This window comes from Chironomus tepperi, unplaced genomic scaffold (genome assembly GCF_022539635.2).
Source record: "Chironomus tepperi strain 1889 unplaced genomic scaffold, CSIRO-AGI_Ctep_v1 contig_298, whole genome shotgun sequence".
NCBI lineage: Eukaryota > Metazoa > Arthropoda > Insecta > Diptera > Chironomidae > Chironomus > Chironomus tepperi.
The window spans coordinates 2,103,999-2,128,437 of record NW_027226420.1 but is presented as its reverse complement, the minus strand read 5'-3'; the positions used below and the strand labels follow the sequence as shown (position 1 = coordinate 2,128,437).

Here is a 24,439-nt window from a genome sequence, read left to right as displayed (position 1 = left end):
CGCGAAATGAAAGTTGTTTCCATTTCTATTTCTGAACTCATTCTTACTTTTTCTATTATTGTTGGAACTTGATGGTGACTTTTTTGGATAGAAATCCTCCAAAGATCAATAAAATTATCACTTATCACTGCTATCTGTAGCTGCAATCTTGAATTAAGTTCTGAACCTTACTGATGATAGCCACAGGTATATCCATCCTATTTATACTCCTTGATTGTAGCCTTTTTAATTGATTTTTCTGGAAATTATACTTGCATTCTTTAATTTCGTCATCCAATTCATCACATCCTTAAACCAATAAGATATGCCACACATCTCGTTTCCAATGTCAATGCCAAGTGATTCACGTTTTCTCCACCACGTGTTTCTAAACTAAATACCCGTTATTGCTGCAATATTTCAAATTCTCAATGTTTTGAATGTTGCCTAACTTCAGGGGAAAAACATTGCAATAAAACATTCATCATAGTAAACATTGCAATTTTAATATTTTTTTTACTCAATAAAAACAAAACAAAAATCACGTCTCTCATTAAAGTTTGTGTATTAAATGCTCGACTACTCGAGTGGCAAGTGAAAGTAAATCAGTATTTAGCGATATTGAGTCAGAATCAATCTGTAAGTATTGAAAAATTGTAAATTTACTCCTAGTTCGTGTCTGATTTTCCTTGAACAATGTCATTATCTGTAGCCGACAACGTAAACAGAAAGATATTTAGAAAATTCCTTAGTATTGCAGCATAAGCCACGTAATTCTCAATTTGTATTTAGTGTTTAATCGTAAGCAGTAACAAACAGTTCAAAAATAATGGAAATTCTCGGTGATGTTAAGAATTATGATTGGGGAAAATTAGGAGAATCCAGTGAAGTTGTAAAATTAGCTAAATTGAATGATAATTCTTTTGTTGCGGATGACAATAAGCCCTATTCTGAATTATGGATGGGAGATCATGTATCTGGGCCATCAAAAGTAAAATCCAGTGGCGAAAATCTCAGTTCATTTATTCAAAAAGATTGTGAATCAATTATTGGTGGACAGCCCAAGCTTCCATTTCTTCTCAAAGTATTGAGCATTAGAAAGGCATTAAGCATTCAAGTCCATCCAAATAAAGAAGAAGCTGAACGATTGCATAGATTGTTCCCCGATGTTTATAAAGATCCAAATCATAAACCTGAGGTAAGTGCTTAAGGTCATTGACCAGTTTACATTCTAAATTGACTTTTATTGACTTTCAGATCGCAATTGCATTGACACCCTTTCTCGCACTGTGTGATTTTCGTCCACATGCTGAGATATATGAGCAACTTAAATCTCATGATGAATTAGTTGAACTACTTGGAATATCCAATATAGATCTAATCAAAACAAATGGTGCTGAAGGTCTGAAAACATGCTACAGCAAATTGATGAAGTCTGATGACGCTAGCATTCGTAAATGCATTGATGGACTCGCTGAGAAGTTCAAAAATGATGAAAGTAAATTAGCAGAAGTCTTCAGGACAATTCAAGCTGATTTTCCTTATGATGTTGGCAGTTTGTCATTGTTCTTCCTCAACTTGATCGAAATGAAACCTGGAGATTCTATCTATTTAGCTGCAAAAATTCCTCATGCTTATCTCTTTGGTGATTGTGTATGTATACTTATATTAATAGCCATAAAGGCGATAAATTAATTACTTGATATTTTAGATTGAGTGCATGAGCTGCTCTGATAATGTTGTTCGTGCTGGATTGACCCCGAAATTCAAGGATGTTGAAAATTTATTGAGCATGTTGATCTACGATGGATCGAAAGCTGAAGACAAGCTGTTCAAGCCAACAGTTTTGGACGCCAGTCATCCTCATACTTATCTCTTCAAGCCACCAATTGAAGACTTTGCTGTCTGTAAAATTGAACTTCCAAGTTCAGTCATCAACTATGAAGTCGTAAACAGCAAATTTGGCTCAATTGTTCTAGTCATATCTGGAAATGCAAAAATGTCAGGATCAGGTATGGAAACATTTGATGTCCATAGAGGATCAGTCATATTCTTGCCGTCAAAGGTTGGTCCAAAAGTCTCATTAACTGATATTGAGGATAACTTTATCTGTTATCAAGCGATGTACAATGATTTTTAAAATTATGTAGTCATGTTGAGGTTGAATTGAGGTTTATTATCAGATTTTTGTAACTTCCACTATTTTAGAAACACAAATTTAATCTCATTGTACCTAAATACAGTCAATATGAATTTAAAACCGATTAGGTTGTGGTCGAAAATGAATTTAGTTTAATATAAGCAGGAGTTATTTTTGCTTGGGGGATATTTCGACGGTGATGGGACGGTGTAGTATGGCATAGGTACGCCTCTGATACAGTAGAGTGGTACACCTGGTATGTCATAGTGTCACACCAGGTATGCTTAAGTGTCGCACCAGGTATGCTTAAGTGTCGCACCAGGTATGCTTAAGTATCGCACCAGGTATGTCCAAGTGGTATACCAGGTATGCCAAAGTGTTGCACCAGGTATGCCAAAATGGTACACCAGGTATACCAAAGTGTTACACATGGTGCTGTACCTATATCGTACCATGCCAACACTCTTTAGAAATTGACCCCTGAAATGATATTATTTTAGTTAGCAATAAGAGTGTATTTAGGGTATTTTTCAGGTAGATCACCACTAGATACAATCATAGTTGTTAGAAAGCAATAAACAAGACAAACTGAATAAATATTTAAAATAATGTTTCTTTTTTTATTGTTCAACACCATATTTTTGTGTATTAAATATTGCTAATATAAAAGAACTGTTTCAGTAATCTAAAAAAAATCTATGAATAACTAGATATGTAGCTACCATTATTGATACTCTTTTTATCGTCACTCACATTCTTAAATCGTACCTTTTAAAATTTTTGTATTTTATCGTACTAATTTTTGATTATTTATGCATATTACTCTCAAATTATCCATCCAACGTTGATAGCTAATTTCACTTTCGGATCTAAAGAAGTATGTGTGATTTTTGAATGATAATTTAAATACAAAGTCTTTTTGAACGGCATCTTGAGCTGATGGTGGTCCGACATAATATCCCAAAAGCGGTAATGAGGCTAGAGGTATTTCATCTTGATAGCTCTTGTAGAAGAAGAGACAGAATTGAGTAAGAACAACCCATAGCTTTTGCCATCCTGATGAGTTTTTAAACTTCCTTAATAAATATCCGGATATTTGACTCTAAAAATAGAAATTTAATAAAATATCGTCCATAAGTTCAATTCCAATTTAACTCACATCTGATGATTTAATGTGATCCTCTAAACTAACTGTAATTCCTCTATGCCAACAGACATGAAGTGATGTATTATTTCTTGACACTGGAGTCTTAACATTTGCTGGTGTAATTGAATTCAGTCCACACATTTCAAGTCCTTCCTCAGACGATGCTACAAGAATTAATTTATAAAATGGATATAAATTGGAATTAAAACAAAATCTCTAGGGGGAACTTACTGCAGCATTTAATTCCACTAAATCCTGTCAGTTGTGGAGATTTATTCTTAAGATTCGCAGCTGCTTTCTGCAATTCGTCCATCCATAAATTTTTCTCATGTGTCGTACCTGCCGATAAAGTCCAACTGATACCACCAGCAAATATTGTGAAGCTATTATGTTCACCATTTTCGGTCAATAAAGATCTAACTGGTACGTGACCAAGAACTTTAAATGTCTGTAAGAACTGGGGCTTACTAGCATATATTAGCACATCTGTAAACAGGAAAAACATTCTCTGTTGTAATCCTCGTCGTGAATGCTTTAATAAACATCCTTGTCTTATAAGCTTTCTATCCTCTTGCACTAGATTATCAAAACCAGCCAAATCACGTTGAATTTCACACAAAAGAACAAAATTCTCGGTCTCGACAATCTGTTCACGAACAATTTCATTCGTACGAGATAACATGACCAGCGAACCTTGCACATCGGTCTTATCATCATTCTCATCTGAATAGTATTCAAGCAGCAATTCCAGTAGTTTTTGATAATGCAGTAATCGATGTAATGGCTTCAATAAGAATGTTGATAATGGAAGATAGCAGACCTGGAAGGAACAAGGTTAGTAAAATGACATTCTCAAATGCTACAAACAGAGCCATACCTTCTCCTGCTCAAATTCCTTATAAATTTGCTGGAACCGATCATCAGTTGTAAAGAGGTCATTGAGCCGTTGAATTATCTCACGATGAAATTCAACATATTCCTCATAAATTGGCAATACAACCATATTTTTAAGCATAACATCTCCAATTCTAATTTTAACATCATCACCGCGTGATTCCCACATTACAATACGATGCTCTAAATCTCTTAAGAATATGGAATGATGTTGTACCATTGACTCGAAATAATCGAATAATGGCTGTAGATTTTCGACATCATCAGGTGCAATCATTTTACGATAGCGCTACAAAATATAAAGACATAACCTTTATCAAAAATTTGATCTAAGACAGCTTAATACAACAACAAGACCTTACCAAATTAATTACATCTAAATCTCGTCGATAAGTCCTTTCAGTCATAAGAATTTCCTTGCTTATAAAGTATGCCTTATCTGATGGCAATTTCTTCCTTAATGTGTCACTCCTCTCTAATGTATTTATAATGCTGTGATTTTGAGTTGAGACAATTGATAATGGTGATGTTATCAAATTATTCTGATTATTTCGTTCTGCTTCCGCTACATCATATGTCATTGATTTATCTGATCCAATTGTCAGATCGTATCGATTTGTTGGTGACATAGGTGAGGACGGTGGTTCACTTCGTCTATCCAATGATCCATTTATACCATGATAATCTATTGGAAAATTGAAAATTTTGATAATATTAAGTTAAAATTGATTTTTTCTTCTTTTCGCTGTGCTTAACAAAGTAAGTTTTCATGCTGATCTTATAAGATATAAATTGGGATTAAACTTTGAAAAATATAATAAAATAGAAATACATAAAATTTGACATCATGCTTAACATAAACTTTAGTTTACAAAATAAAAAGGAATTTTCGATTGCATTTTTTTTGCTGTTGGTAGAGGAGCTGAATAGATGTTTATGGTATTTATTTTTTACTTTAAGTACTATCTCGTGTCAAGAGTCTTTAGAGGCATCTTAAAGTTCAGATCATTGACTTGATATTGGTTTTTATGTGATTATCACATTGTTGATCAAACTTTGGGTCGTGGAACACCAGTGTGCTGGTGAAATTTTCTTAAAATGCCACGAACTGCATGCCTTGTGGGATTTCGGTCTCGGTTTACCACTTAGATGTGCAATGACACAAAATAGATTGAGCAACGCTGTCCCATCAGATGTAATACAATAACAGAAGAAGGCAAGGTATCTGATTGGCACAAGGCAGTCGATAAGGCGCCGTCTAGTTGCCGTATTGACGGAAAAACGCTAAATTGACTTGGAAGCTTCCTGACAGCATTGTAACGACTGGTTTTGACCGATTTTGATAAGAAAATTTGAAGTTTTGCTGCTTTAGATAGGGCAGAGATCGAAGTCAACTCGAACGTTATATGGAGTCGAGTCGACTAGAACACAATATGGAGTCAAGTCGACTTGTACGTTATATGGAGTCGACTTTGAACGTTTTATAGAGTCGAGCTGATCTCAAACGTTGAATAGAGACACCTTCGATCTCTAGGATAGAGACTCACTCTGACATCATTCATAATTCACCATATATTCAGCTACTTTACCAACATAAGAAATTTTATAAAAATTAAATATAATCAATTAATATTTCATCAATTTACAATATGAATTTATAAATTTTTTTATATGTACAAATAATTGATAACTTAAAAAATAAAATTAAAACAATTTTTCATCATGCGTAATTGAATTTAAAAAGCTATGACAACGTCTATTCATGAAATTAGAAGAAAAAAAATTACCTCCAAAATTCTATTACCGACATACATAAATTCCCATACGATAGCGATAAAAAATTGCATTTTTTTTTGGTATTGGACATAAATGATCGATTGTGTCTTGATAAAAGAATATTGATGTTTATTTTTAAAGAACTTTTTTTTTTATTTACGCAACGTGAAATTTTTTGCAATAAATTTTTTATTTTTTTATTCATTAATAAAATTTTACAGTTAAACATGTAAATTCTTTAAATTTCTTCACCACTTACATTTAGCTATATGTAAAGGAAAAAACAAAATTTTTTTCATCAATAATTTAATAATTTTTATTTTTTTGTGCACAAAAATGCCGACAAAAACAAAAAAAAAAACGTCTTTTTTAACTTTTTTTCCGTATAATTTTTTCAACATTATCAATTAAATTTTCGTTTAACGAAACAATTAAAACGTAAAAATCTTTTAAATTTTTCAAATCTATTCATAAAATTTTTTAAATTTTCTCATTTAAATATTAAACATTCAGTTATAATTTTTTTTTTAAAGTCATACAATCAATAAGATTCTCACTAGAATAATTTCATCTTTTTTTCTATAATTCAAAAGTCTTTAAAACCCTCAGAATAAATTTTCATATTTATTTTTGGCAGATCTATATCATAGTAAGTTTCATTGTATTCTACTAGGTAGAGGTTGATAGCAACTTTTTATTCTTTCTTAAATAAATTGTCCTATTAATAAAAATTTTCAACTAATTCTTTCTTTCATTTTGTCTTAAAATAAATTATTTTAATTTAAATTAAAATTTGGCACTTCTTTAAATATGTGTACGATGTATAATTGATTGAAAAACTTTTTTAAAGGAAATTCTCTTAATGAATCAAAATTTTAAATTTGAGCTCAAATTTGTGAATGAAAAAAGAATCAATTAGAATTAGAATTGTGTTGAAATGTATAAAAGCAATTTACATTTTAAGCTCTTAAATCTCGAATTATTAAAGTTTTAAGATCCATAGCTGCGTTTATATTCGTATCAAACCTAGACCTACAATTTTTAGTAGGATCCGAACTACTTCTTTGATGACATTACTGTAGCCTTCAAGTAGAGGTTGTGAGCCGCGATATGATTAGAGAAAGAACATATGAAAAATTTCCCATGTCGAGTCTCGAACCCATGATTGCTGGATCGGTGTTGCAATAATTATGTACCGAAGTACTAAGCCATTCCGCCACCGAGCCACTTCGACTCACTTTCAAATTCTTTCAATAAAAGTAATTTGATTAGAAGCTTAAAAGTGAATAGTCACTGCCTTTGCTAGACAATGCTCATTTTATGTTTGAATTTGAATACATCGACAATTAAAATTTCGAAATTTGTGTCAAATCGTGACTGTGATGACGGTTTTTATCTAATGGGCATTTTTCCTTTTCTCAACTCTGCACGCTGCATGATCCAAGCTATATCAATGCATCTAGCCACAACTTATGTGTCTCGAATACACAAACCGAATTGGTGCGACTAGAACAGCAAAAAAGCACCCGAATCAATCTACACTTTTCCCTGGGATCGAGCTCGAAACCTTTGAATCAATTGCCCGACTTCGTGACCAACTAGACCATTGCCGTTGGTTTAAAACGTGACTAATTTCAAGCCAAATCTTTTGACATTCAAACAATTTCGAAAAATCTAAAATTTGAAGACTTAAAGCTTAAAAACATAAATAGCATTTATGTCTAGCAACACAACTCTAATTTAGAATATATTATTATTATTATATTTGTTAGAGATAAAAATTTTAATTTAATTGTCAAACAGACGCAGCTTGCAAATATTTGACAAATAAAACTCAATTTAACCTCTGCTCATATCTCTATTTTTATTCTATTATTTTATCTAGGTTTTTTGATTTTTTTTATGTTTGATTTTTTTACCATTTTCTTTGGTTTTAGAAATTTATTTTTTCTTTTTATGCTGAATCTATAACGTATGTTTCAGTAGCATTTAAAATAACTATATATTAATTGAGTTAGGGGGACATTCATTTGTTACGTAACGCTTTTTGCATGGAGGGATGGAGTGGGGTAGGGGTGTCGAGATTTTGTTGAGCGTCAAACAATGTATGGAGGAGGATTTGGGGCAAGTGGATCAAATAGTCGATTTTCCACGTTACGTAACTACTGAACAGACCCCCTAAATCAAAAATGAGATCTCGAATTTTTCACTAAATCTTATCTTGTCTTTTTAGATCGTTGCAAATATTTTAGAAAAATCTTCATATAAATATAAGAAAATTGTTTCAATTTAATTAATTTTTTTTTTATATCTTAAATATGTGCTTAATGCGTGACTGATGCGACTAAATACTTACTATAAGGAAGTTGTCAATTTATTAAATCGTTATAATGAAATTGAAAATTGTTTTTTTAAAAATATTAGATTAGATTCGAAAAAAAAATTCATTCTTGCTTACTATGCCTTAATACTTTCGATTTTCACTCAATTCTTCGTCATCGGAATCAAAACTCTTTTCGGAATCATTCTTTTTACTATAACCAACCGCACCCATTTCATTATCATCGTAATCAGATAGAAAATCAGGATAAGGTAATTCAATATTTTTATATGAAGTGTTAGAATTTGCTTTTAACTGTTTAAAGCCAGCTGCAAAGCTGTCTTCACTTGAACAGTAAACGTCATCCGATAAGCCAGCTTTTGTTTCCGTTCCACTACCACTATCCTGTCCATAATAATGAACACTTGGATATACAACACGTTGTTGTATTTTCTTCTTTTGTCGTGCAGGCTTTTGAGGTGGTATGTTGGATACTTGACGTAGTCTATCGTATTTTGGGAATCCCATTTCATCAACATTTTCCGATAAATCGAGAGTTTCGAATTTCGTCGATGTACTTGGAAATGAGCCGTCAATTTTAAATCCATAATCTTCACATTCTTCTTGTAAGTTTTCATCTTCTTCCTCAAAATCAGGATAACGACGAGCATTATCGGAACTACTTGAATGTATATCAGGAATATCAGAACATTCTGAACTTTCCAAATAATCTGTTGCTATATCCATCTTAATTCTCTTCGTTTGTGGAATTTGTTTCTTTTTACGATATCCTCGATTTCTAGCTGCTTCCATCTGATGGAAATCCATTGAGCTATCTGTATCATTTGAACTTTGTGGCTCTAAGGTTCTTGGAATTGATATTTTTCGTGGTGGTTTAAGGATTGCTTGATGAATTGACGGTGTATCCGAGCTCAAGCTACTCGAATAATATGGTGAGCATTTTATCAATTTACCAGGACGACAAAACATTGGCGATGATTCGCTTGTCGTCTCACTTGTATGTGTTGTTGTCGACGAGCTTAGCTTCTCTTCTTCAATCTTATTTAAATCTGACGATAATAAATGTTCATGGAATGATTGACTTTGACGCACCTTTGATGATTTATATTCACGAATTTGTGATTTTGACAACGTTTTATCGTCGTAACTGTGATGTTTTGTAAGTGGCTTTGACGTGCTTGCTGTGTATGGTGAAAATTCTTGACTTTGATATCGTTCAGTCAACTTTTCACTTTGATTGTATAATTTATCACTGTATGATTCTGATTCAGATACTTCTTGACTTTTACATTGCTGTGGTTGATTGAACTTTTCAGGAATTAAATCAGGTTTATCCAAACTATCGACGGGTGGTGGTGGTACCTTTGGTTTTGGATATAATTTTGGTTTTTCAATTACATCCACAATTTTTGGTGGAATCTTTACCATCATTGGCTTAGTATTGACAAGTGGTTTTGGTTTCTCGGGAGCAACACTTGGTTTGGGAACAGTTTGATGAATTCCTACAATGTTATCGTTTGACTTATCACTCGGTGATGGTGGAACTCTCTTGACATTTTTCGGTGGTTTTAGTGGCATGTACTCAATTGCTGTTTTGCCTTTTTCAACAAATTTCTGGTCAATTTGTTGCTTTTTATTAAAATCATGTTCAACTAGTGTTTGACTTGTACTTGTTGACCATTCAGAAGTCATACTGTGAACCATTTCAGTCAATGTTAATGTTGATTCATCATTTGTTCCGGATGATGTGATTTTGTCAGTGTCAGAATTAGGGTCTTTAGAATGATTATTTTCAAATGAATATGCAAGATTCTTTCCGCATGATAGGCTCATGCTTTTCTCATTCAAGCTTTCTGTTGATTTATTAATGGAACTTACGCTTGATTTTGTATTATTTGATTTTTCGCTTTTAACTGCATTTGATGGATTTGATTGTGCTGAAATACTATCGGAACCTGACAAATTTGCATATTGACGTACAGTATTTGTTCCTGTTGACCATTCAGACAAGCTTAATCCAATTGACGTGTCTTCAGAATGTGAACTATGAGTGCATCTCCTTGCTGGTATTCCCATTTTAACAGTTCCATCCAAGTCAGTTCCAAATGAACTTGTTTCTTCTTCAGAGTGACTTCCACCGCTACATTTCTTACATGATCCACTACTTAATCTTCTCGGTTCTAAACTTCCACGACGTGAATCATCCAATGTACTTAATGATGCTGACAGCATATCATCAATTGATGTATCTGAGCCTCTAGAGAATTTCTGTTGGAATCCAAAATCCATCAATCGACCTTCATTATCTGGTGATATTTCAATCTTGACTGTGCCAGGACTGAATACTTCATCAGAAAGCATGAACTCGTCTTCAGACAAAGGACTCAGAAGTGCACTGGAATTGCTTCGACTTGGTTGTGTAATAATTACTTTATCTGGACTTCTAGGCTGATGACTCAATCCTGTTAAAGGCTTTGGAGCACAAATTCTCAGTGTTGATTTTAAGCAATTTGCTGATGCCATTTGTGACTCGAAACATCCACTCTTTTCTTTTGGAGAAGCTTTGAATGGTTCAGCGGACATGAAAAATGAGTCTTCATAAGGTAGAATAACAGAAATCTTTGGTGATGTTTTTGGATCACATGCAACATTAGGTCCAGGAATTTCAATTTCATAATCTTTACGCGGCAGATCTGGTGCAATTTCAGCAACTTCTGCATAGTCTGGTTCATCATCATCCTCGTCATCATTTTGTGCATCAGGAAATGATTCAATTATGACTGGTTGTGCTTTTTGCGGCTCATTCATGTAAAACGTTTGAACATTTTCGATAACAGGAGTTTCAATGACACTTGACGGTGGAGATGGCCATATTTCCGAGTCTTGTGACTGAATTCCAGATGTGCTATTTCGCCAACAGAATGTTTTTGGTATAGGCTTATCACCCATTCGATCCAAAAAGTGTTGATGCTCATTTTGGAAGTCATCTGGAATCTCTGGCAATGGCCAATCTTCAGATTCCTGACTACTTCCCGAACCTGCTAGAATATCAGTTTTTAACCGATTCTTACTTTCGCCTTCTTCCACATTGGATACTGAGAATCTGCCGGTCTTTTTCATATTATTTTTGTAATATAATTCAGCAAGTCTTTCTGCTGCTGCTGTATCACAAGGAATGTCGGGCATTTCTGCAGATGTTCTACGATCGGTATCTGATATGTAAGCTTGATGTGAATTACTTTGAATGTCCGAACTCATACTTGCTTGATGATCACTTGAGGCTACAGAACGTTCTTCCTCTTCCTCTATTTCCTCCTCAATTCCTTCCTCATGTGCACTAATGTCTTCTTCAATGCTTGTCTTTTCCTCATTACTTGATTTTTCTGAATTTGTACTTCTTTCTGAAATCCTTGATAATGTCCGTCCAATTGCAAATCCTGTTCCATATCCAAGCGTTCCTAATGAGTTTGCATTAACACTCAAAGTTGAAGTGCTGGATGTCTCCGAACTATATGCATATGGCTGCTGATAATCAGTTGGATCTTCCTGATAATCAGAGTCGCTTTCTTTGGCTGTGTGCTCCTCACCACCTGTATCCGATGGAGATTCCACAATATCAAAGTTTTCATAAGTTTCCTTGTCCGGATGCCAGTTTGGATCTTCATTTGATGATCCTGAGCTTTCAATTGGGAATGACTTAAATGTAGATTGCATTTGTTTCTGAGCAAGATCACCGCGTTTTTGTGCTTTTCCTAATGATCCTGAACTACTTTCAGTTTCAAATGATTCCTTCGATTCCACACTTAATGAACTTTTTGAATCCACACTTGATTTTGATTCCAATGAGCTTCCACTGTTTGTAGCATTCAAATATTTATGAGAATTTAATTTAGCTTGCAGCTGCTCAGGTGGTTGTGACAAGTCTTCAAATGGAATTGTTCTTGTTACTTTTTTACTTGCTGACAAATCTCTTGGAGGCTTCTGTATCTTTGGCTTGACTAACTTAATTTCATGGTCGTTACTTTGTAATATTTTTGAGATTCTTTCCTCAACGGGATCTGTATAATCTAAATCAGAACCAGATCCTAAATCGATTGGAAATTGTTTTTCCAAAGTTGGAGATGACTTTTTCGGAAGTCGACTTTCTTCTTCGATTTTCTCAAGTTTAAGCATGGTATCGAACAACTCTCTACATCTCTTCTGTTCATTGGGATCAATATAATCTTCTGAAATACCCAATGGCTTTGCTATTGAGCAACTTACACTTGATTCTTCCTCAACTGAACTTTTTTCTTTATTACTTGTGCTAGAATCCTGCCTTTCTGGTCTTGTTGGGTCTCTATCAATGCTTGAATCGGAACTTTTTGATTTTTCAATGCTCAATTTAAGGAAATTTCTTCTATTTGCTGCTTTTGCTTGATATAGTAATTGCTCTTGTTTACTTTTCTCATCCGTACATTTTGTCAAGTCAGACAGGTCATCTCGATCAAGCTTTTTTGCCATTTCAGATGATTTTTGCGACTTATTTTCATTTTCATCGTCGTCATCATCATCTTCTTCATCATCCTCTTCTTGTACAATGGCATGAACATTAGGCGGCATTTCTATTGATCGTTCCTCTTCTTCCAGTGATGGGCCTTTACATTCAATTGTTGGTATGCGCGAAAAGAAGTAACTGTCAGTCGGCTGTTCCTTAATTTCACTAACTGATGTCAATGAGCTTTCCTCATCCATTTCCGATTTTCTCTTCATAAAGTCTAAAGTTCTTCGTTCTGATATAACAGCTTGCATGTCAATATCATTATAATTATCCGGATATGATATTGCACGTTTATCAATATAATGTTGCTTAGATTGCTGAACTTTACCATTATCGACGCTTGTTGCTTTTGACACAATTCTTTCATCTTTTGTCTGCTTCTGTTCTGATTCTTTTTTATTGACTAGTGCCTCCTTCACTTCTTGATTAATTTTTGTTAGATCTAATCTAAAACTAGGCTCATAGGTATCTGCATAATTATCTAAGCTTTTTGTCTTATTTCTGGCTTCAATAAATGAAGTTTGTTCTGTTTTCTTCTCTAAACTTCTTGATTTACCAGTCATTTTCTTATGTACAACAGCACCTTCAATTTCACGCTTTAATTCTTCCTTTTTAGTGAGAATACTCTTCTGAGTTGCATCCTCAGATGACTTCTCAGACTTCTCAGAATCCTCAAATGATTTATTACGATCTTCAAAACTTCGATTTGCTTTGTCCAATTTTTCAATACTTTTACCTTCTTCACAGCTACGACTAAATTTTGCTAATGAACTATCTAATTTCCGAGGGGATTTTGCTATTAGCACGTGATCTTCCGGCTTACTTTTAATTTCAGCATCTATAATTATTTTATCACCCTCTTTTTTAACTGATATTTTATCTTCAACTATTGGAAATGGCGGTAATTGATCTTTAACTGGCGATAACATATTAATTGTCTGTTTCATTGCTGACTCATACAGTCTCTGTTGACGTTCTTTTCGTTTTATTTTCTCAAGTTCCGTTTCTTCTGTTATTGATTTTCGTTCCTTTGCAATATTTAAACGACTTGGTGCCACTTTTTCCAATGATTTTGAACGTTCTTTCGTGCCAGCTTGATGTAAAGTATCACCAGGAACTTTAAGCTTATCACCAGCTTTGTCGATTTTTGGTGACTTTCTTGCGTCACTTCTTCCAGGTTTTATAGGCGGTTTTTTGGAAGTATTTGTTGGAGATGCAGTATCACTTTTCTTTTGTGATGAACTTCTTTCAGCACTGCTTGCACGACTTACAGCTGGTGATGTTCTCAATGAGCTATTTCCAGAACTGAATGGCTCAAATTTGTATTTTGGAATTTCCAGTATTAATTGATTTCCACCTTTAGTTTGTGTACGGGACTTCCGTTTTTCCTTTATTTTGACACCTTGTAAAGTAATCTTTTCAATATATTTCAATCTATCAAGCAGTTCCAATTCATCTTCCTCAATGACAACAAATGACTCAACGATGTCAAGCTTTGGTTCCAATGGTGAAATAGCTTTTTCGCATACCATAAAATCTTGACTTTCTTTCTCATTTCCACTACTATCTAAATGCTTTATTTCCAATGTTTCTGCTTCTTCTTCAAATGCAACTGTGTCATCTTTTGATGAGAATGCATTCATTGGTGGTAAACGATGGAGTGAAATGACAGGTGTATCAAGACTTTTAGCTCGACGACCAGATGTTGGTGAATCGTGAGCTGTTTGTCGTTGCAATGATGCAAATGCAGAACCTTCTGATAAATTTAATCTTGCATGCGCAAATAGAACAGGTGCATGACCTTTTGACCGCATTATTATTGATGAATCAATTAGTTCCTCGAGTATTTTTGCTTTACTTTTTGGAATGACTTCTTTTTTAACATTTGGAACTGCTTCTTTATCTATCAAATCAATATCAGATTTCATTATTGGCTCTTCCTCGTCTACAATTTCAGCCAAGTTCTCAGTTGTTCTATAAATTTCAGTTTGTGGCTCACATTTCAATGTACTTTGATTGGCATCTTCTTCAGAACTTGGAATCGATATAGACCGTTCCGATATTCGTCTCAATTCAGATGATGTCATAAAGTTTGTATCTAATTTATGAGTATGATATCGATTTTCAAGATCAGCAAGTTTACGAACTTGTGGTGGTGAGCCTTCAACCTCTGTTGAGCTCATCGTTTGACCTCTTGCCCACGCAGCTTGTGAAAGTTTACTGTGTTCATGTTTCAAAATTGGTTCGATTTCTTTTCTCGATTGTGGTGGACTGAATTCCATTTTTGTTGGCATTGCTTCAGCCGATCCAAAAACATCATCGGAATCAATACTTTCATCATCTGATGAGAATGACGTGATTCTTGTTTTTGTCTTAGATCGAGTCTTTAAATGATTTTTATTTTTAATTTGACCAGTTCGTGGTTTCACAGCACGTTTTCCTGACAAAATTGCTTCCTTCTTTATAGTCGCTGGATCTATTTTCGTTATAATTGGAATGTCAGGCTTCTGTACTGGCCGATGAGCACTATTGGAACTTGTTGCTGAGTCACTCTCAATTTGACTTAATTTATTGTTGAGAGCTTCCAATGTTTTTGGATCTAATTTCTTCGATATTCCACGTTTTGGACTGCTCAAATTAATTGTCGTTGTCGGTTCCTTTTGTTCAAGTGTATTTATGTCAACTTTTGATAAATCAATATTTTTAGTAAATAGAAAGTCTTGGGAAGTTGATTTAACTTCTCCTGTTGCTTTATCAATTTTAGGTGATTTCGGGCTCTTTGGTGATTTTGGAGACTTTGGACTTTTAGGCTTAGGAAAGCGATTCGGTGACGGTGCTGTTCCATTCATAATATGACGTTTATGTAAGACATAAGGAATATCCTCCTTAAGTGCACTACATTTAGCAAAATCTTTTATAAAGTTTGGTGGCAAGTCGAAATTGATACTTGGATCATATTTTTGTGGAAGCTCAAAATGAGGATGATTTCTAATGACTGGTGGGGCACTTGGGATTTGTTTATAAAGGTATTCATCTTCACTAGAATCAGCGGGAGTTAAATCTATAGATTTTTGATGCATAAGCGTATGACGACGTGAATTAGCCGTAAGTCTAGGTCGATTAGCAAGCGAATTCGGGTCACTTTTTGTTCTCTCGACCGTTGCGTGCGGATATGGTAATTGAATCTTTGTATCTATCATTAATTTTGGATTATATTCTTCAAAATGTGTCTTTGCCATCAATTCTTCTTTTCTGCTTACAATTTTAGGCTTAGCATTAGGTGACTCAATCTTTTGTTTATCAAATTCAGACAATAATTCAGGTGTCAATGGATAATCCGGACTCTTCTTTGGTTTATCAAATATGACATTTTCATTATCTTGAGATGACGTTAGTGATTCAATTTTATCTTTATCGAAGCTAAATATGTTATTTTCACCGTCAGAGCGTTTACGATAATTTTTAGTTCGATCAACACTAGAAACTTCTGTCTGTAAGCCTTCAATTTCTTCAGGCCAAATGTGTGTCTTAATCGGTGTATAACCATCAAGAGTACTTGACTTTGGCGTTTGTGCATAATTTTTAAATGTTGAATAAGTTTTAACATTTCGTTCAATTTCCACATTTTGTAAGCTAATTGATTGTACATGACTGGTTTTAACGGTTGAATTACTTTTATGGTTGCTTGGAAATGTTGAAAAATGTATTTGATTATCGAAATTAGTAGCGGAATCGAAGCTTTCCATTACGAGATTGTCATGTGACAATACTTTTGGCTGTGAAGATTCATCGTCAAAGCTTTGTGAATTACCTTTTGTCTCATAATATTCACTTCTTGAGTCTTGACTTGAATTTCTTGAACTATTTTCAATCATTTTCTTGAGACTTTTTGTCTTTTTAGCTGTCGTAGTTGGCATTTCGTAGTTATTTCGATTCAATAGCTCACCAACAAGGAAAATCTCTTCTGGACTTGATGCATTATAGTCAGAACCAGATTTACTCTTTAATGTCTCTCTTGACTTTTTATTACTATCTGTATGATATACGCTATCTTTTGATTTCTTACTTGAATTGCTACTTTTTGATAATTTTGAATCATGAAATTCACTGTGTGATTCTTGACTTGACGTTCGTATTCCCATCGCTTCCTTAACATGTTTATAAAAGCTTCCATCTGATTTAACGCACAGCTTTTCCTTCGGCAAATCTCTTGGGTCATCAAACAGAAAGAAATCATTCATAATATCAGCAGCACTTCGACTCTTTGTCTCGAATGAATTTCGATATTTATTACCATATCCATGCTTTTCTTCATCACTTTCGTAATCAGTAGAAATGAAATTTCCTGAATCTAATGAGCAAGATCTTGCATGATGGTCATTTGTTGCATTTGTTTTAAATTTATAATAGAAATCATCATCAGATTTCTCAAGCAACTCATAACTATCATGTGAAAGATCTTGTGAACCATTGAATTCATATTGCGAATAAGTGTTACGCTTGAAATGTTGATCAATTGTATTATATGTCGTTCCTGGATAACTCGACGAATAGACTTTCGTTTCAGGTAATTCAAAATCTTCATTAAGATCCATAGAGAACTTACGATTCGTTTCATAATTTGAACGTCTAAAATCATCATCATAACGGGTTATTGGCGAATCAATTCGATCACTTGTAAGAAATTCTCTATCAGATGTCATAAAACCATATTCGGGTTTCTTATACTCTAAATCATACAATTCATGGTCTTTTGAGTATTCAACATCATCTTCATAATCATCTGTTTGTAATGTCGAATAAATATTTTTATTTGAGTATTCTCGAGGCGTTGATTGTGATTCATAATATGAAATTTGATTATCAGGTTTCATTAAGCTAGCATAGTGAAGCGTTGAGTTTGTATCTAAATTACCCATTGAAGCGTTATGTGTTAAATAATGACTATCGTATGAATCTAATGATTCTATGCATGAAATCTCAGTAGGACGTGGTAGGGAATTAGAATTAACGCGATTAAAACCGTTTTCGTATCTTAAGAAATGATCAGAATGTGTCGTATTTGAATGAAATTGTGAATCGTTATCTTTCGGATAATAACTTGACAAACTTCCATCATTATTATAATTAAGACTAGCTTGATATTGATAATTTTCAATATTATTAAGTACATTTGTTATATTCCTAATACTATTGTCTATAAATTCACTCGAATAATTTTTGGCATTAGTTTTCATATCGGATTTACTACGATAGTCACCCATATCACTATCGTCTGTCACTAAAAGAGGTTTAATTGCTTTAGTTTTTGCTTTACGATCAACTGTGGCATATAAGTCGTTATTATTTATGATTAATGGTTGACTACTCGTCATTTTCTGTAACGACATTCTTGAAACATAAGGTTGAATTTCATCATCATCATCATCATCATCAATATCATCATTTAGAACTTGATCACGTTCATAGCTATTAATATCGCTTGAAGTTTGTGTTTGAATAGTTTGAGTATTATTATTATTACTATTATTATTATTATTACTACTACTTAATTGTTGCTGCTGTTGTTCTTGCAACTTATGTAAGTCATTTATATCGGAATAAATTATATTATCGATGTCTTCGATGTCTGATAGATCTGTACCTGTACTAACGTCAAATTTATTACTTAACGCATTAGACATCGAATAGGTACTCGTGTTGTTATAACGGGCTAATGTGGCATGATCCATTGATTGATCCAGTGTGTAATGGCGTGAAGTGTCCGGTATACTCTCGCGACTGGTCGAAGACGCCTCTGTCTCCAGTGTAGAATTGCTGCGATCCACCAAGTGTTGGTGCCGCTGATAATGGTTGATGGTGGATGTATTGTTGGGATGAGTATATTTGGGGGACGTGTTGGCATGAGAATGGAAGCTCCGTGCTATTATAAGTGTGAGTGCATATTAATCAAACATATATTTCGGTATATATACACTTTTAAGATGATATAATGCCACTTAATTATACATACATATAATGTCAAATCATAAGTTTGTGTACTCAATATAGAGATAATGATGCATCAACTAAAGTAATAACGATTATCTGTCATGTTTATCCGATATGATTCTCTTTTTTATATATAAAAATTATATGTGTATTGATCTTAATAATAATTTTTTGGTTGTTCTTCTTAAACTTAATTATGTTTAATAAATATGTGTGTAAAATAAAAATAATTAAATGAAGATGATAAGAGCAGTGACTAAACTCACCGGAATTGGCTAAGTTGTTGCGATCGTCTGGAAGCACATGAACCCGACCGACTTCTTGCGCATTGTTGATGATGTTGCGTGGGGGAGTAGTCACCGCTGGAGATACAGAGAGACTCGAATCCGCTTGTTGGCTCGGGCGGCGAAGGTGATCCTCCGATTTCGTCATCTGATAACTCTCCACTGTTGTGGTTATCGCCCGATTGTATGGGGTAGGAGTTTCTTGTTGGTGAATTATCTCCGTATCCACTTCCATCTTCATCTTCTGAGAAGGCGTCTTCTGGTCTTTGTTCTTGCGAGCCTCCCATTCCGCTATATAGGAAATGTAGTAAAAATGGGAAATAGTAAATGCATGTTCATTTTATAGATAATAACAAAAAATAATTTTATGATAACAACTAAAGGAAATATCGAAACATGATGACGAGACGAACATATAAAAGATAAATAAGCAGCTATAAAATGTAAATATAAACAAATAAATAATACAAACCGGTCTCAATAGGAAGTAAAGGATGTGCTGAGATGCTTGTATTAACAGCATTTTGTGATTGACTTCTTTTACTTGCATGTAATGTACTCTGACGAAACGATTGAGACCTACGGGGACAAGAAAAGATAAGAGGACATTGAAATATGATAAAAATATAACAAATATGATCGACCCCTTAATATAATAACATTTTGTATATTTTTTGGGATAAAGAAAATTTTTTTCACTGAAATGTGCATAAAATATATAACAAAATAGCTAATAAGAAACTTTTTTTTTGCCTTAATTAATAATTAATTAATTACTGGATGTCCATCTAATCTTATTTTTCTCTCATCCTTACGTCAACTTTTTTAATTAATTTTTTTTGTTTTGGTTTTATCGATTTAGATTTAAATTTAAATTTAGAATTTGCTATTTTCTTATTATTTTAGTTGTTTATCATTTAAAATTCACTCGAAACAAACTTAATCGATCATTGAAAACTTAAAATAAGAATATAAAAATCCTCTTCTCTTTTCTTTCACACACAACATTATCACTTAATCATTATAAATCATAAAAATAATAAACTATAACAAAATTGAATAATAAAATTTACTTTCAAATTATAAACAAATCATTGACAATACTTATGCATGTGTTCATGAATCACAAAATGAAGAAAAAAAGAATCTGTTTACGAAAACTTTTTATTATCACTCTTCAGACGTGTTTATTTTAAGCTCATAAAAATATCTCCTAAAATATTTGTAAAGCAGCTAGATTTCTTTGAAATTTGCACAAATTTTAATGCTTCCTGTGCGTAAATCGTTTTTACTGTATATGCTAAGTTATTAATGGAGTTAATGGAGTTAGCCCACTTAGTACAAGTCGGTTAATCAATCCAAAATCCGGAATCAAGCTAGAGTGACTCTGGGATGGTGCACCAGGTCGGCATGACATTGACATGGTGCACTAGATTTGCGTGATGCTAACCAGGTCGGCGTGACACGGACATCGTGCGACAGACTAACGTGACTCTGACTTGGTCAAGCTAGAGTCACACTGACATGGTGAAACACATTAGCATAACACTGGCATGCTGAACCTGATTAGTGTTTCTCTGGCATGGTGTCAGATTAAATTCGAGTCCAGCCTCAAGAAGAGTCACACCGGCTTCAAACCAAATTCTTGATCAATTAATCGATTAGTGTTATTTGGCATGGTGTCAAATCCAACATAAAATCAGAGTCATGCTCGCATGTGACTGAATTCTTAATCAATTAACCGATAAGTGCTATTCGGCATAAGTGAGCTCGTTGAAAAAAATGTGAAATATTTAGAATAAGTTCAGAAGTTAATTAAATTGGCACATAAATCAAATGGCCCTGCCTACAACACATTACATAAATTTTGTCTTATCAAAAAAAAAAAATATGGGTGAATTCTATAATTCATTATAATTATTATTATTTTTCTATCAAATACAATATGTATTAATTGCAACATAAGACGCGGCATAATAATTCTGATAAGAAAGAAAAATAAGAATGATGTTTACATATATAGAAGTAATAAAGATAAGATGGCTACGAATATGGGTTGAAGGAAATAAAAAAAAATCAAATTTTCATACCTTTGGAAAGTTTGACGTTTTACATAATTCTCACGAACAAACTCGATAATTTGCTTCTGAGTCTTTCCACTGTAGCTGTTATGGATAAGAATAATGACAATTCAAAGATTTATTATGTAATGGATATGAATATTTAAATGAATTTGATGAGTTCAATTTACCGAAAAGAGCTTCCCCGAGATAATACCTGCAAAATACAAAAAGGTTCATTAATAATTCAGTCTAACCTTTCAAGGATCAATCTTACTCTTGTCTTTCGTCGTGGAATACTTTGAACTGCTTGACATCGAAAGAATCCATGATTTTCGACACATTTCTTCCAAAAGTTTTTGCACTCATTTCGTCCATCAAAGAAAAATTCTACAATGTCTTTATAGTAACCCTATTTGGAATGAAGACATAACATAAAAAAAAATCAATAATAAAGTCTATAAAATTGAAAATTTTACAACTCACATATCCTTCCGGATGTAATTTTATCAAAAACTTTTTACGTTTAAATGATAATTTACGAATTTTGGCCCATGAGAATGTATTAATACGAGTTATGCCCTGAAAAACAGCAATACCAAAATGAGCAACCGATAGATTTAAAGGAACACCTTCATGATCCTTTGCTGCATGCATTTTCATTCCATATAATTCACAGCGACGTGCTGTTTCTAACAAATTTAAATCTGCTTCTGCCGGAGATTGTCCACTATAAGAATAATTAAGTTTTATGAGCTTATTTTATGATGGAACTTAATGAATAAATAACTAACATGTGTTTCTTGTGATTTTCCATAATTTTTCGTTGCAGTGTTTGATCCTGTTGAGGAACAAATCTGTACGAGGATAAATAGGTATGGTCTGGATAGTCCTCATAAGAATAATCGCCGCAAGATGCTGTAAATTTTGTATAAATTATAATATTAATCTGTTCGGTATACAGAAATGATAATGTAAACTACCTTGAACGATATAGCTAGCCATAAGTGCCGCTGTATTATCATTACATTGTAAACTTCCTGTAGCCAAATCACGTTTGATTTGTAAACAGAATAAAAATCTTGTATATTCCTCCTCAAGTTGTGTCGGATCATTTGCATAGAACTTTACACAAAATCTTAACATTGGATCAATAAGTGAAAATCCAACTTGACGATTTAAAGTTTTTTCCAAGTCTAGCCAATATTTAGTGCCGGTTGAACTTTCCGTATACTCTAGACCGAAATAATCCGCTTCGAGCAGATTTAATTGTCTACAGACTTGTTCAAATAATACTTTTCCTAGTGCTTTTGCCTGAAAATTTTTACGTTTTACATGCCATCATAGTATCAGTATTGAAAAACCGGAATAAGAAAATAATCAAATAAAGATCGACATACCTGAACTTGAAATAACGTCATTGAATCATCAAGCATTTGTACGCGAACGGCGAGCTTTTTACCGCCTCCACGCGTATGATTTGTCGATGCTGATCCATCAACTCCAGATGGTGTACTAAGTGAATGTGTCATACGACTGCTAGGCAGTCCACCATTCGATGTACCCAATGAATTTAGAGACATTTTTGTTTCATCCAATAAATTTTGTTATTTTTGAATAGATAAATTTCTTATTATGAATTTAATGATTTTTTGAAAATCGCCAACGAGTAACACAAAATGTCTTTTGCAATAATAACGATCACTATAGAATATCCATAATTTTTTATCTTATTTCCTTCTCTTTAACTCGTTTTATATATAAATTTTTTTAAACTTTTATCAATTTAACAAATTATTTCATCTATTCATGTGTGTATACATATATATTTTATCATCATTAAACCTCCTTTCCCCAATAAACTTTCAACTACACTATAAATGACAAATATATAGGAAACAAGAAGGGAAAGAAAAAAAAATTAGATAAATTGCACATAAGTATGATGATAATAATAATAAAGATTCATTGATTCACTTTTGCACATCACGAGGAACACAAAGGAAATACTTTTTTTCTTGTTACGTTTTTCTTCTTTCTCTCAAGATGTATGAATGATTCCTTATTTTTATTTTTATTTTCTTCCTTTATGTTGTGCTCATCATCGACATATATATGTATATAAAGGAGAAAGATATCTTCTACGCATTCGCATAGAGAACATTGCTCTTAAACAATTTTTTTTCATTCATCAATTTTGATAAAGATACTTTTTTTTAATGGAAATTTAATTGAATTATAAAAATTGGATTATTAAATTATAGGAAAAATTCTGATTGTGTCTAGTATGGCAATTAATTTGATTGCATTATTATTAAATGATTCTAATTTCTAGTGAGACTTGTTTTGTTTCTGGAGGATTGTCCTATTATATAGTCAAAACTATACATGACCTATATATTTGGACATTCTTATACATAAACTTCACCTCCTGTGAAGAAAAAATTAATTTTATCCAATTTATTCATCAATATGACTAATAAAATTTTCAGATGAGCACTTTTATGAGCTAAACGATCGGTAAATGTCAAAATAATTAGCTATAATTGTGCAAATAATGTAGATATCAAAAATTACGTAGGTTGAGAGAAAGGGTGTGTTATTTTTTTGCACTTCATGTTTTTCACTTTTATTCCTTTATTTTTATTAAATTCCTCTTAAAACCACTCAATTTCATAACTTAATATACTTATACGCACTTTTTGACTATTTTTAATAGCTTTACTTTCGATATAACGCGAAATTTTAATAAAATTATTTTTTACATCTTCTCAGCAGAAAAAACTCAAGTTATTTGGGGGAAGGAAAATACACAGACGGACTAAGTCATTGCTCAATGTTGCTCAGTTTGAATGTTTTGCAATCGTTATTTTTATTATCTCTTCAGTAGTGCTACTCGTTGTAATCCTCAAAGGACGAAAATACTATACATGATGAATATCTTCATTCATGTGATTTTTCATATTGCTTATTTAGTGGTGAAATTAGAATTTTTATCATTTATACCTTTAAACACAGCAGACGCTTTTCCTGTTCTGTATGACAGATTCATGTTGTCTCAAATGTTAATTTTCACAATTGTTTGTCTTGTATGTTGATTTTTTAAATCGAATTTCCGCAATTAGTTGATGTTATTTTGACGAAAATAACTCCTGATGACGTTTATAGACAGTGTTATTACTTCTAGAGCTGCAATTTGATGTAAAAGAGAGTAAAATAAATGATAAACTTCCTTTTTTTCTCAAAACACGTCTAATTTCTTTGAAAAAACAAAAGAATATGAAATT

At 33.0% G+C, this 24,439-nt stretch overlaps 3 protein-coding genes across 5 annotated transcripts; 1 reads left to right on the top strand and 2 right to left on the bottom strand.

Annotated features, from left to right (window-relative positions):
* The first annotated feature begins 475 nt into the window (after positions 1-475).
* On the top strand, positions 476-2,728 carry Mpi (mannose phosphate isomerase). Of its 3 annotated transcripts, none has more exons than XM_070642747.1 (4): positions 476-618; positions 692-1,177; positions 1,237-1,632; positions 1,691-2,728. In XM_070642747.1, exons 2-4 carry the CDS (start codon positions 809-811, stop codon positions 2,117-2,119), a joined length of 1,194 nt encoding a protein of 397 aa, XP_070498848.1. In that variant the 5' UTR covers positions 476-618; positions 692-808; the 3' UTR covers positions 2,120-2,728. The 3 variants fall into 3 exon arrangements, with proteins under 3 accessions (XP_070498848.1, XP_070498849.1, XP_070498850.1); XM_070642748.1 differs by having other exon boundaries at positions 482-618; positions 732-1,177; XM_070642749.1 differs by having other exon boundaries at positions 501-618; positions 772-1,177.
* On the bottom strand, positions 2,713-23,962 carry LOC139092389 (FERM, ARHGEF and pleckstrin domain-containing protein 2-like). The gene is made up of 15 exons (XM_070642745.1): positions 23,852-23,962; positions 22,553-23,026; positions 22,136-22,466; positions 21,947-22,070; positions 21,639-21,882; positions 21,430-21,564; positions 21,344-21,369; positions 21,183-21,257; positions 19,565-19,671; positions 19,075-19,383; positions 4,523-4,845; positions 4,144-4,449; positions 3,498-4,086; positions 3,279-3,430; positions 2,713-3,221 (listed from the first exon to the last, which is right to left on the bottom strand). The coding sequence occupies exons 2-15, from the start codon at positions 22,733-22,735 to the stop codon at positions 2,907-2,909; spliced, it is 3,219 nt and encodes a 1,072-aa protein (XP_070498846.1). The 5' UTR covers positions 22,736-23,026; positions 23,852-23,962; the 3' UTR covers positions 2,713-2,906.
* Positions 6,439-18,826, bottom strand: LOC139092388 (uncharacterized). Its single transcript, XM_070642744.1, has one exon. The coding sequence runs from the start codon at positions 18,547-18,549 to the stop codon at positions 8,401-8,403; it is 10,149 nt and encodes a 3,382-aa protein (XP_070498845.1). The 5' UTR covers positions 18,550-18,826; the 3' UTR covers positions 6,439-8,400.
* Positions 23,963-24,439: the final 477 nt, after the last annotated feature.